The sequence below is a fragment of the Rhincodon typus genome, chromosome 34 (assembly GCF_021869965.1).
Source record: "Rhincodon typus isolate 14 chromosome 34, sRhiTyp1.1, whole genome shotgun sequence".
Lineage (NCBI taxonomy): Eukaryota > Metazoa > Chordata > Chondrichthyes > Orectolobiformes > Rhincodontidae > Rhincodon > Rhincodon typus.
Window position 1 is genome coordinate 7,178,550 of NC_063365.1, and position 14,905 is coordinate 7,193,454.

Here is a 14,905-nt window from a genome sequence, read left to right on the forward strand (position 1 = left end):
AAAGAAGCTCTGATTCAGCACTTATGGTCATGTGATAGTAATCTGAATTTCAGACTAGCATTTGAGACTGCGCCCAACGCATTAATCATTTTAATATTTAAAGCCAAACTTATGCACATGATGCTGTTTATGAATCTGAAAACTGTATTACAGAATAGTTCATTGAAAGAAGCAGAATGCATATTTTCATGCAAATATTAGATTCATAGAGATGTACAGCATGGAAACAGACCCTTTGGCCCAGCTCATCCATGCCGGCCAGATATCCTAAATAAATCTAGTCCCATTGGGCCCAAAATTCTCTAAACCCTTCCTTTTCATATACCCATCTAGATGCCTTTTAATGTTGTAAGTGTACCAGCCTCCACCAATTCCTTTGGCAGCTCATTCCATACACGCAGCATCCTCTGCATGGAAAAGTTGCCCCTCAGGTCCCTTTTAAATCTTTCCCCTCTCACCTTAAACCGATGCCCTCTAGGTTTGGACTTCCCCAGCCTGGGGAAAAGACCTTGTCTATTTACCCTATCCATGCCCCTCATGATTTTATAAACCTCTGTAAGGTCAGCCCTCAGCCTCCAATGCACCAGGGAAAATGGCCCCAACCTATTCAGCCTTTCCCTATAGCTCAAACCTATCCAACACTGGCAATGTCCTTGTAAATCCATTGCATGGAGATGTACATTTTTTATAAAAAGGAAATTCATTCCAAAGTCTTTTTAGGAAGCCTGTGCGCAAACTCAAAATCACAATGTTCTGGAATCATTGGAGCTTGTTTAAGTGGCAGCCAACTTGTCTTTCTTTTCAGATTAACCCCCAGGGTGAAGATGTTAAGTCAAACTTAATGTACAAGTATGTTATTCATGAAGATCTACTCCCTGTGATCGGCAACAATGACGTACTGCTGGAAGAGACAGAAAGTTATGAGTGGGCCTTAAAAAGCTGGTCGCAGTGTTCAAAAGCCTGTGGAGGAGGTCTGTTGTCAGTGACGTGGGTAACAACACAATGCTGCATGTTCATTAATACATTGAACGTCATTCCATATAACTACCAAAAGGTTTTCTATTTTGAGCCCTAATGAAGAGTGCCCGGACTTGAAGCATTAACTCTGCTTTCTACCTACAGATGCTGCCAGATCTGCTGAGTTTCTCCAGCAATTTCTGTTTTTGTTTCCGATCTCCAACATCCACAGTTCTTTGTTTTATTTTAAGGTTTCTATTTGCTTTTAAATCACAGCCTGTTGGAATTTTTCAAATCAGGGTTTTATGCAAGCGAGGAGTGAAAACATTAGCAGTAGATTAGATTAAAGGACAGTAGTTTGTTTATGAAATAAGTTAGCTTTGAGGATATTTGAAACACTATGATCGGGTTTGAGATATTGATTTGAGATTCCAACACAAGTCTAAAGTTGGATAAATTCAGAGTTTGAAACTGATCTGACTTTGACATTTAATGCTTGACTCCCTGGAGTGATATGAAACTCATGCTGCTCATGTGTCAATGCATCTCAGCTACTTTTGGAGAGAAATGAAATAAGGGAAAGAGGCAGGCAGGTTTAATCTATCTAAAGGGAACAAGCTGTTTCAGTTCACTGACATTATCCTCTTCCTAATTAATTATTTACAGACCCATTATCCATCCCGAAATTTGTAAAAATAAATGCAGTGACTTATGGCTTTCTTGAGAGCAGTCTATCATCCAAATAATTTAAATATTTCATTACTGAAAGATACTTCCTGAGCACAAACTGCTGTGCTGTTATAAAATATTCCACTGCATCTGTTTGTTCATTTGCTTGAACTTGTTATTTAGCATAGTCTGAAATATTTACTGCATAAATTAAGTTGGTTCTGACCAATGCTGGTTACAAAACAGCACCTAGTCTCTGAAAGCAATCCGGCCAACACAACCTAGTGGCAGCTAGGCAAAGACAACTAATTAAATTGTTCAGATAAGATTGAGCAGGAGATTAAATCTAGAACAGGTTTGATCTGTCTTTTTGCATTTCAGATTTCTCCCACTCAGTGGCTGTTGAGCAAATTTCAGAAAGGTCAGGTTTGGCAGAAAACCATGATTTTTCTTTTAAGGCAATTCCAAAGCAAGGTGTTGATAATTTGAATAAATGAGTAACTTTTAAAAATGACATTCAGACAATAAAACATAGCAGCTGAAGTAGGCACATTCAGCCCATCAAGTCTACTGTATCATTCAGGAGATCATGGCTGATCTGATAATCCTTAACTTCACTTTCGTGCTTTTCTCCATGATCCTTGATTCCCTTACTACTGAAATTTGTGTCCATCTCGGCCTTGAACGTACTTAATGATCCAACCTCAACAGGCGACAACAGTAAAGAATTCCACAGACTCGCCACCCTCTGAGAAGAAATTTCTCCTCATCTCTGTCTTAAATGGGTGACCGCATACTCTGAGATTTTGCCTTAGGCCCTCGACTTTCCCTTTTGGCAAGCAGCATGGATCTTGCAGCTGCTGCTGGGATTGCAGGCTTAGTTAAAGATTTATTATAGTTTTTTTAAACAGTTATTACAGTCGTATTTTACTAATAAGATTTTTAATCATTTTGTTTCATCAACATTAAAAAAAAAACAAAAGAAAATTGCACTTTTTTTAAAAACATGCTTTTTTTAAAATGAGCTTTTAAGGAGCTACAGTGAATGGCTGAGGTATTTTTAAATTCTAAATTCAGAAGTTAAAAAAGGTCCAAATGTGTGTTAGAGGCTTTTTTCACATTGCAAAGGTTTTTAAGAGGGTTTTTTTTTGCAGTGCCAAGGTCTTGTTTTGAAAGACCGAAGTTTTTCTTAAAATAAGGATTAGTGTTTTCATTCTGGGGAGTCCTACATGTGGTTGTTTTTCTCTGAGGAATTTATTGAAGAGGAGTCGTTTTTTATTCACCTAATCAACTGTGGTTGATTTTATTTAAGTTTTGTGTTTGATATGTATGTTTTTAATTTTTCCCATTTTAACATCATTTCCTGTAGGTAACGAAAGGTAGTTTGTTTTATATATAAAGGTGTTATTGAAACTTTTTAAGGTTTAATGTTACTAAGGGCATATATGAGGTACAGAGTGAGATGGCTAGTAGATTTAGAAAAGTTATTACACAGCAGGATCAGAGAGATAGATGGGTGACTGTCGGGAAAGGTAAGGTAGTTCAAAAGTTTCCGGTGGTTATTCCTCTATCAAACAGATATTCAGTTTTTGGAACAGTAGAAGAGGATAGTCTCTTTGAGGAAAATGGAAGGGCCAGTCAGTTAGTGGACACTTGGAATGATTCTTATGTTAGGCAGCATTTGACAAGATTTAATAGAACTATTGTTATGGGGACTCTCCTGTCAGGGCCATAGACAGGTGATTCTGTGGCAGTGAGCGTAAATTTAGGATGGTTTCTTGCTTTCCGGGTGCTAAGATTAAGGATGTTACTAAATGTTTCAAGCGTATTGTTAAAGATGAGATTGAGAAGCCAGAGCTTATTGTACACATTGGTAGGAATGACACATTTTTACAGAAGAGATTAAAGCAGTACAAAGTGAAGTTAAGAGGTTAGGGTATTTTTTTTCTTTATTCATTCATGGGCTGAGGGCATCGCTGGCTAGTCAGCATTTATTACCCATCCCTAATTGCCCAGAGGGCAGTTTAATAGTCAACCACATTGCCGTGGGTCTGGAGTCCCATGTAAGCCAGACCAGATAAGGATGGCAGTTTCCATCCCTAAAGGACATTAGTGAACCAGGTGAGTTTTTCAGACAATTGACAATGGATTCTTGTTCATCATTAGATTGTTAATTCCAGATATTTATTGAATTCAAATTCCACCATCTGCCGTGGCGAGATTCGAACCCGGGACCCCAGAACATTATCCGGGTCTCTGGATTAACAGCCCATGATATTACCACTAGGTCATTGCCTCCCCAGAAGATTAAAAAATAGAACCTTGAAAGTAGTAATTTCTGGTTTATTCCCAATGCCAGACTGAAATGAGGGAAGGAACAAAAGGTTAAAGGAGATAAATCAGCAGCGGAAAAGCTGGTGTATTGTTCAAGGATTCAGGATTTTGGACAATTGGAATGTCTTTTGAGATAGAAAAGACCTGTTCAAAATGGATGGGCTAACCTAAACTGGAAAGGGACGAATATCTTAGCAGGGACATTTGCTTATTCCATTAAGGGAGACCTTATACTGGTAGAGAGGAGAAGTGGAGAAATTTTAAGTAGCCGTGTAAACAGAAGGATTGACGGGGAATGTTCTGAATGTGAGAAGAACACATCAATTAGAAAAGAAAGACAAAAGAGAGTCAGAGTAGGTACTAAATCTGAAGAACTAAATTGCATTTATTTCAATGCAAGGGGTCTTATAGTTAAGGCTGATGAACTCTGGGCACATTTAAGAACATGGAATTGGGCCATTATAGCAATTACAGAAACTTGGCTGAGAGATGGACAAGACTGGCAGCTCAATGTTCTGGGTTGTAGATGCAATAGGAAGGATAGAAAAGGAGGCAAGAAAGGAGGGGGGCTGGTATTTTCGATTAAGGAATACATTACTGCTGTAACTAGGGAAGATATTTCTGAAAAATTGTACAGTGAAAATATATGGAGATCATTTTGATGGCATTGTACTATAGGCCCCAGTAGTAAGAGAGAAATTGAGAAACAAATATGTACGGAGATCTCGGAGATATGCAAGAGTAATAAGGTCATGATAATGGGAGATTTTAATTTTCCAAACACTGACTGTGACTACTGTAGTATTAAAGGTTTGGGTGGTGAAGAATTTGTCAAATGTGTTCAGGAAAATTTTCTTTATCAATATTTGGATACTCCTACTAGAGAACGAGCAATACTCAACATTGTTTTGGGCAATAAAGCAGGGCAGATGGCTGAAGGTAAAAGTGGGCGAACACTTTGGGTCTAGCAATCATTATTCTATTAATTTCAAAATGGTTATGGAAAAGAATAAGACTTCCATAAAAGTTAAAGTTTTTAATTGGAGTAAGGCAAATTTTATGGTATGAGACAAGAACTTTCAAAAGTTGATTAGGGTAGACTGTTCACAGGTAAAAGGACGTCTGACAAGTGGGAGGCATTCAAGAGTTTGATGGCGAGACTTCAGAGGCATTTTGTTCCTATTAGTCTAAAAGGGTAAGGCTGGTAAGATTGAGGAACAATGGATGAATAAAGGGGAGTCTTATTTTAGATAGAGACAACTTGGTTTGATTGAATTTCTTAAGAGAGAAATCAGGAAGGCAAAGAGGGGATATGAGATAGCATTGGCAAATAAGGTTAAAGATAATCCAAAGAGATTCTACAAGTTCGTTGATAGCAATTATAGAGAGGGTAGGGCCTCTTAAAGATCAAGGAGGTCATCTTTGTGTTGAACCCCAGCAGATGGGAGAGATACTAAATGAATATGTTACGTCAGTTTTTACTGTGGAGAAAGAAATAGTCTAGAGAATACAGAGAAATAAACTTTGATGTTTTAAAAGCCGTTCACTACCTGAGCGTTCTCTTCAGTAATGACTTAGAGAATATAAAGATGGATAAACCTCCGATCTGATTTAATGTATCCCAGAATGTTGTGGAAAGTAAGGGAGGAAATTGCAAGACCACTTGCAGAAATAGTTGCATCTATAACTACGGGCGAGGTGCCTGATGACTGGAGGGTGGCTAAATGTCCTTTGTTTAAGAAAGGTTGTAAGGAGAAACCAGGGAACTGTAGATGTGAGAGTCTCACTTTGGTTGTGGGTAAATTGTTGGAGGTGATTACAAAAGATAGGATTTATGGACATTTAGAGAGGCAGAAATTGGTGAGGGATAGTCAGCATGGTTTTGTGTGAGGAAAATCGTGTCTCTCAAACTTGATTGAGTTTTTTTGAGGAAGTTACCAAAAAGATTGGCACAATAGTAGATGTTGTTTATTTGGATTTTAGTAAAGCCTTTGACAAGGTTCCGCATGGTAGACTAATTAGTAAAATTAGGTCACATGGGATTCAGGGTGAGGTTACCAATTGGATACATAATTGGCTTAACAGCAGGAGACCTCCGCTTCCTGTCCCGCAGGCCCGACCAGTCCCCCTCCACTGACACCCTCATCCGCTTAGCCGAACTCGTCCTCACACTCAACAACTTCTCTTTCAATTCCTCCCACTTCCTACAGACAAAGGGGGTAGCCATGGGTACCCGCATGGGCCCAAGCTACGCCTGCCTCTTTGTAGGTTACGTGGAACAATCCCTCTTCCGTACCTACACCGGCCCTAAACCCCACCTCTTCCTCCGTTACATTGATGACTGTATCGGCGCCGCCTCGTGCTCCCACGAGGAGCTCGAACAGTTCATACACTTCACTAACACCTTCCACCCCAACCTTAAGTTTACCTGGACCATCTCTAACACCTCTCTCCCCTTCCTGGACCTCTCTGTCTCCATATCGGGCAACCACCTCGAAACCGATATTCATTTCAAGCCCACCGACTCCCACAGCTACCTAGAATACTCCTCCTCCCACCCACCTTCCTGCAAAAATGCTATCCCCTATTCCCAATTCCTTCGCCTCCGCCGCATCTGCTCCCAGGATGAGGCATTCCACTCCCGTACATCTCAGTTGTCCTCGTTTTTCAAGGACCGTAACTTCCCCTCCTCGGTGGTCGAGAACGCCCTCAACCGTGTCTCCCACATCTCCCGCACCTCATCCCTCACACGCCGTCCACGCAATAAAAACCAAAAAAGAATCCCCCTCGTCCTCGCGTACCACCCCACCAACCTCCGGATCCAACGCATCATCCTCCGACACTTCCGCCATCTGCAATCCGACCCCACCACCAAAGACATCTTTCCCTCCCCACCTTTATCTGCTTTCCGGAGGGACAACTCTCTCCGTGACTCCCTTGTCCGCTCCACACTCCCCTCCAGCTCCACCACACCCGGCACTTTTCCCTGCAACCGCAGGAAGTGCTACACCTGCCCCCATACCTCCTCCCTCACCCCCATCCCAGGCCCCAAGAAGACTTTCCACATCAAGCAGATGTTCACCTGCACATCTGCCAATGTGGTATACTGCATCCGCTGTACCCGGTGTGGCTTCCTCTACATCGGGGAAACCAAGCGGAGACTCGGGGACCGCTTTGCAGAACACCTACGCTCGGTTCGCAACAAACAACTGCACCTCCCAGTCGCGAACCATTTCAACTCCCCCTCCCATTCCTCAGACGACATGTCCATCCTGGGCCTCCTGCAGTGCCACAACGATGCCACCCGAAGGTTGCAGGAACAGCAACTCATATTCCGCTTGGGAACCCTGCAGCCCAATGGTATCAATGTGGATTTCACAAGTTTCAAAATCTCCCCTCCCCCCACCGCATCCCAAAACCAGTCCAACTCGTCCCTGCCTCCCTAACCTGTTCTTCCTCCCACCTATCCCCTCCTCCCACCTCAAGCCGCACCTCCATCTCCTACCGACCAACCTCATCCCGCCCCCTTGACCTGTCCGTCCTCCCTGGACTGACCTATCCCCTTCCTAACTCCCTACCTACACTCACCTTTCCTGGCCCCATCCCCGCCTCTTCGACCTGTTTGTTTCTTCTCCACCTATCCTCTCCTCTATCCCTCTTCTATCCGCCTCCCACTCTCTCCCTATTTATTTCAAAACCCCCTTCCCCTCCCCCTTTTCTGATGAAGGGTCTAGGCCCGAAACGTCAGCCTCTCTGCTCCTATGATGCTGCTTGGCCTGCTGTGTTCATCCAGCCCGGCACCTTGTTGTCTCGGATTCTCCAGCATCTGCAGTTCCTACTATCTCAGACAGAGTAATGGTGGAGGTTTGCTTTTCAGACTGGAGGCCTGTGACCAGCGGTGTTACACAGGAATTGGTTCTGGGTTCTCATTTGTTTGTCATTTATGTAAATAATTTGGATGAGACTATAGAAGGCATGGTTAGTAATTTTCTGGACAACACCAAAATTGCTGGCATATTAGACAGTGAAGAAGGTTTTCTACGATTACAAAGGGACCTTGATCAAATGGGTCAATGGGCTGAAAAATGGCAGATGGAGTTCAATCTGGATAAATGCGAGGTATTGCATTTTAGTACAACAAACAAGGTTAGGGCTTATGCAATTAATGGTGGGACTTTGGGTAGTGTTGTAGAACAGAGGGACCTAGAGGTGCAGTTATGTAATTCTTTGAAGTTTGCATCACATATAGAAAGGATGGTTAAAAAAATTGTTTGGCACGCTTGTCTTCATTGCTCAGTCCTTTAAGTATAGGAGTTGGGACGTTATGTTCAGGTTGTACAGGACATTGGTGAGGCCTCTTCTGGAATACTGTGTCCAGTTCTGGTCGTTATAGGAAGGATATTCTGAAGCTGGAGAGGGTTCAGAAAAGGTTTACCAGGCTGTTGCTGGGAATGGAGGGTTTGAGATATAAAAAATAGACTGGAAAGGCTGAGACTTTTTCCCTGGATCGTAGGAGGTTGAGGGGTGACCTGATATAAGTTTATAAACTAATGAGAGGTATAAATAAAGTTAATGGTAGTTGTTTTTTTTCTATAGGATGGGGTTTTCGAGACTAGGGGGCACATTTTTCAGGTGAGAGGAGAGGGATTTAAAAAAGACATGACGGGTAAATTTTTTACGCAAAGGGTGGATTGTGTGTGGAATGAACTTCCTGAGGAAGTGGTGGATGTGGGTACAATTACAACATTTAAAAGACATTTGGGTAAATACACGAATAGGAAAGGTTTGGAGCGATATGGACCAGGAGCAGGCAGGTAGGACTAGTTTAGTTTGGGATTATATTCGGCATGGACTGGTTGGATCGAAGAGTCTGTTTCCATGCTGTATGACTCAAGAAGGGGGAAAAGAAACTGTCCACACCTACCCTGTCAAGTCCCTGAACGATCTTCAGTTTTTCAACAAGGTCATTTCGCATTCTAAAGTGCCAAGCAGCAGAGCTAACTAAAGAACATAAAACAAAGAACTGCAGGTACTGGAAATCTGGAAAAACAGAAATTGCTGGCAAAACTCAGCAGGTCTGGCACCATCTGTGGGAGAAAGCAGAATTAACGTCTCGAGTCCAGTGACTCTTCATCAGAACTGATAGCAATGAGGAAACTGTGATATTTATGCTGAAGACGCGTTTAAGAGGAGAGGTGAGCAAACAGGGGGAGATGGAGCTCAAACAGAGAGAGTGATAGATATGAAAGGAGCAGGCAGACAAGGAGATTATCTGTAGTAAGCCAGGACAGAAAAGGAGCTGAATAAATCATAATGAGCTAAGAGTAGGAGAGAATGGGTAGGCTGTGCTGAAAGCAGCCCATGTCATGGCAGGACCAGGGTGTGGGTGTGAGTTAAAAACCATGGAAGGACATAATCAGGGTCTAAAGTTTTTAATCTGAATGTTGAATCCGAGAGGCTGCAAGATCCCCAGGTGAAAAATGAGGTGCTGTTCTTCCAGCTTGTGTTGAACCTCACTGGAGCACTGCAGCAAGCCTGAGACACCAATGTTGGCCAGGCAACACAATGATGTATTGAAGTGACAGGCGATAGGGAGCTCAGGGTCATTTTTACAGATAGAACATAGGTGTTCCACAAAATAGCCAGCCAGTCTGCGCTTCCTCTCCAAAGGGAGAGGAGACCACATGGTGAGCAGCGAATACAGTAGACTAGATTGAGTGAAGTGCAGGCAAAGTGCTGTTTCACTGGAAGGCATGTTTGGGGCCATGGATAGGGAGGAGGTAAACACGCAGGTGTTACACCTGCGATTTCATGAGAACGTGTGTTGGGAGTTGAGGAGTGGACCAGGGTGTCCCAGAGGGAACAGTCCCTGTGGAATGATGAAAAATGAGGAGAGGGGAAGTGTGTCTGCTCTTGGCATCCTGCAGGAGGTGACAGAAATGGTGGCTTACTGTCCTTTGGATGCAGAGCGTGTTGGGGTAATAGCGAGGATCAGGGGACCCTATCGTTGTTGGGTAAAGGGAAAGGTTGAGGTCAACTTCAGTGAGATGGAACAAAAACAAAGTTGCTGGAAAAGCTCAGCAGGTCTGGCAGCATCTGTGAAAGAGAAAACAGAGTTTCGGGTCCAGTGACCCTTCCTCAGAACAAGGTCACCAGGAAACGTTAACTCTGTTTTCTCCTTCACAGATGCTGCCAGACCTGCTGAGCTTTTCCAGCAACTTTGTTTTTGTTCCTGATTTACAGCATCTGCGGTTCTTTTGGTTTTTATTCTGCAGTGAGATGGGATGGATACAGCTAAGGGCCTGTAAGTGATGATATTGGGAATTCCTCGGTTAAGGAAAATGATGGACATTTCTGAGGACCCCCTATGGAAGGTGGCATTCTCAGAATAGATGTGACAGAGTCAGAGAAACTGGGAGGAAAGAAACTAAAGAAAATGTTTTTTGTCACCTTGATCAAAAAGAAATGCTAGCCAGAGATAGACTAGGCACCAGGTTCCTTATCCGAGGGATGATGGTGGGGATCAGGACTAATTTAGGTTTGACTAATATTGACTTTGCAATGACATTTAGTGGCACACCTTCCAAGTTAGACTGGGCAGAATTCATACCAAAGTGAGGGTTGGAAGCAAGTTGACTTTCGTCTTGGATTTTCCTTCTCCCACACTACCTTGTGGATACATTTTTGGGAAGGGAGAGGACAGAAAAGCTGGCAATGTGTCTGCCATGTGGTCAGCCTGCGGGTTCTCTCTCACTCTCTCTCCCTCTTAGTCCCTCCCAAACACACACTGGCTTTCTCTCACTTCCATCCACACTCTCATTCTCACTCCTCCTCCTTGTATACTCTTACTGAGTCGCATTCACTCCCACACACATCTTCACAATCCGCTGCTGCACATATACTCTCACACCCTGCCAATGCACATTTTTATGCTTCCTCCCATACTCGCTCATTCTCCTAAGCGTGCACGCGCTGTCCTTCCCAATGCTCAATCATTCTCTGTCACCATATGCACATTCACTGTCTCTCATTTCCTCCCAAATGCACATTCTTACCCTCCCACACTCTCACTCTCATTCTTTCATTCATTCACACACTCCCATTCCTCCCACAAACTGTAACTCTCTCTGGCTCCCTCCCACATACATTCTTTCTCTCGCTCTCGTACACTTTATACTGTGTCCTGTGCTCACTCCTTTCCGTGTGAACACGCATACTCACTCTCTCTCCCAGGCACACACTCGCCTTCCCAGTCCCCCACACGTTCACACTTTGGCACATACTCCGTCCCTCACTCATTCTGTCTCACACCGTTTCCCATGCACGTTATCACTCCTTCTCCCACAAACTCTCACCTCTGTCTCTCACATTCTCACTTCTTTACATACATATCGTCTAATCAGTTCAATACATCTCAGATTTTCCTGTTCCTGAAAACGAGAAGAAATGGAAAAAGATGCACAATACACTGCGTTGCACTAAGCCTGAAGACTAGATATGCATTCCTGTTTTGCATAAAACGACAAATTTGCAGGATGAATTTGTATTTATCTAGGCCAAAGGGGACTTTAAATCGTATCTCTCACCTCGTTATGGTATAAGTGCAGAGAATATAAACACAACTCCATATTTTAGGATTTAATTCCAGATTATTTTGTCTGATGCTACTGCAAAGTATACTAATTCTGCAAATAAACTTCCAGGTATACAGTATACAAAATATGGCTGCAGACGAAAAAGTGACAGCAAGATGGTGCATAGGAATTTCTGTGATAATAACAAGAAGCCAAAGCCCATAAGGAGACGTTGTAACCTTCATGACTGCACCCAACCATCGTAAGCACAATGCTCTTACTTATCTAGTTAGAGTACACTAGCAGATTGCAAGCAAGGTTCTATAAGTGTTCTTTGACAGGCATCCAGAGAGGAGAAGCTTCATATTGCCACTTTGGCATAGACAGGCCACTGACAAAGGGCTTTTGTATGTATGGTTAGAATCCGGTGCAAAGCTCAGCACGTGCCTCGACGTCGAGTTCTTTTCCCACCATCCCCACACCTCCTACGTTGAAACAGAATCCACCATCTGGCCCTTCTCCTACTTCCAGCAAACTCCATCTTATTGGACACCCCCTCCTGGCCTCCTACCCTCCCTCAACCACTTCATCTCCAACTGCTGCCACGCCATCAATAGCCTGAATCTCTCCACCCCTTTCACTTACTCCAACTTCTCCCCATCGGAATGTGCAGCCCTCCGTTCCCTTCGCTCCAACTCCAACCCCAACCTCACCATTAAACCCGCTGACAAGAGGGGCATGGTCATAGTGTGGTGAAATGACCTCTACATCACTGAGGCCAGACGCCAACTCTGACACACTTCGATCACGACCCTGCCTTTGATCACCAAGCCATCGATCACCAAGCCATCATCACCCAGTCCATCAACAACTTCATCATCTTGGGAGATCTCCCATCCACAGCCTCCAACCTGATAGTTCCCCAACCCCACACCACCTGTTTCTGTCTCCTATCCAAGATCCTTAAACCCAACTGCCCCAGTCGACCATTGTCTCTGCCTGCTGCTGCCGCATCGAGCTCATCACCTCCTACCTTGACTCCGTTCTTTCCCCTTTGGTCCAGGAACTCCCCACCTATGTTCAGGACACGACCTCCACCTTTTCCAAAACTTTGTTCCCTGGCCCCCAGCACCTCATCTTCACCATGGACATTCAGTCCCTGTATACCTGCATTCTCCACAAGGATGGCCTAAAAGCTCTCTGCTTCTTCCTCTCCCATAGGCTCACCCACGTCCCCCTCCACCGACACACTCAGTCGCTTGGCAGAACTGGTCCTTACTCTCAACAATTTTTTTTCCTTCGATTCCTCTCACTTCCTACAAATCAAAGGGGTGGCAATGGGCACCCGCAAAGGCCTGAGCAATGTCTACCTCTTTGTATGATTCATGGAACAGACCCTCTTCAACAATCGCACCAGCACCATCCCCCATCTCTTTCTCCATTATATTGATGACTGTATCAGTGCTGCCTCATGCTCCTGTGAGGAGCTTGAACAGTTCATCAACTTTGCCAACACCTTCCACAGTGCCCTCAAATTCACCTGGACCATTTCTGACCCTTCCTGGACCTCTCTGTCTCTATCTCCGGTAACCGACTCACCACTGACATCCATTTCGAACCCACTGACTCCCACAATTACCTCGACTACACCTCCTCTCATCCACCTCCTGTAAAAATGCTATCCCATACTCCCATTTCCTCCGCTTCCGCTGCATCTGCCCGCAGGATGAGGCGTTTACTCTAGGACTTCCCAGATATCCTCCTACTTTAGGGACCGTAGTTTCCCCTCTTCTCTTATTAAGGATGCCCTCAATTGCATCTCCCTCATTTCCCGTGCTTCTGCCCTCAAACCCTCCACCATCACCACCCACCCAACCCAGCAACAATAAGGATAGAGTCCCCTTGGTTCTCACATTCCACCTCACCAACATCTGAATACAATGCATCATCTTCCAAGATTTCCGCCACCTACAACCAGACCTCACCATCAATAAGATATTTCCCTCTCCACCCTGTCCGCTTTCCACAGGGACCATTCACTCTGCAACTCCCTCATCCACTCCACCAACCCCTCCACCACACATGGTACCTTTCCCTGCAACCACAGGAGGTGCTACACCTGCCCGTACACCTCCCCCTCATCTCCATCCAAGGCCCCAAACAATCCTTCCAACTCCATCAGAAATTCACCTGCACTTCATCCAACCTTCATCTACTGTATTCCTTGCTCCCGATGTAGTCTCCTCTATATTCAGGAGATCAAACACAGACTCGGGGTGGAGGGGTGGGGGATCGGTTCAAGGAGAACCTGCGCTCTGTATGCACCAACCAACCCGACCTTCTGGTTCCCATCCTCTCTAACTCCCCCTTCCCACTCCCCTGGTGACATGTCCATCCTTGGCCACCTCCACTGTTGGAGTGTGGCCAAATGTAAACTGGAGGAGCAACACCACCTATTTCGCCTTGGGAGCTTACAGCCCAATGGCCTGAATATTGACTTCGCTAGCTTCAAAATCTCTCCTCCCCCAACCTGTCCATCTTCCAACTCACCTCTCCACTCCAACCCTCCCACTGACCTACCACAATAACTCCCTACCTGCATCCACCTATCTATCTCATCTACCCTTGCCCTAGCCCCACCCACCCCCATTTATTTCTAGGCACCCCTCCCCCTCCCCAGCCCTGATGAAGGGTTTCGGCCCGAAACATTGACTTCCCTACTCCTCAGATGCTGTCTGACCTGCTGTGCTTTTCCAGCTCCACATTTATTGATGCTCTGTTTGCAATTTATTGTCTATCTTACAAGGCTACAAGTGTCAAAAATTAAAAGATGGATCTGTTAGAAATTCTATATGCCAACTGTTGATCTCATCTTTTGTACAATCTTGCAAGCTTTTTACTTCAAACGTTTTTCATTTCAACAAATAAAAACCTGGTTGTTTATTCTCCATGATACTGCTGGAGTTGTTGGTTGGTTCTCCAAGCTGACTGGTTTTCATGCAAATGTTTTGGCTCCCTTCTAGGTGACAACAGTGCTGTGTAGCCTCTGTTGAAGCGCTGTTGTTCTGTCCCACTCTGAAATTATGTGTTCCGGTCTGTCATGGTGGGGAGTCTTGTTTCCAGTTTTGTACTGTAGTGGTATGTAGATGGGGTCTATTTCAACATATTTGTTAATTGGATCAGTGGTTGAAAACCAGGCCCCCAGGAATTCTCGTGCTTGTCTTTATCTTGCTTGTTCCAGTACTGTAACTTTGTCCCACTTAAATTGATGTCCTCTATGTCAGAGCGTATTGAAACAAGGGAGAGTTGGTTGTGCTGTTGTCCTGCGAGTTGGTGTTCATGTATCCTGGTGGCAAGTTTCCTGCCCATCT

The 14,905-nt window shown here is 44.3% G+C and overlaps 1 protein-coding gene across 1 annotated transcript in view; it reads left to right on the top strand.

Moving 5' to 3' along the window:
• The window catches only part of LOC109926409 (A disintegrin and metalloproteinase with thrombospondin motifs 3), a 176,883-nt gene that overhangs the window by 152,189 nt on the left and 9,789 nt on the right, over nucleotides 1-14,905 (top strand). The window contains exons 17-18 of the mRNA XM_048616431.1: nucleotides 806-971; nucleotides 11,664-11,796. Of these exons, the coding sequence (XP_048472388.1) occupies nucleotides 806-971; nucleotides 11,664-11,796 (299 nt within the window). The remainder of the gene's footprint in view (nucleotides 1-805; nucleotides 972-11,663; nucleotides 11,797-14,905) is intronic.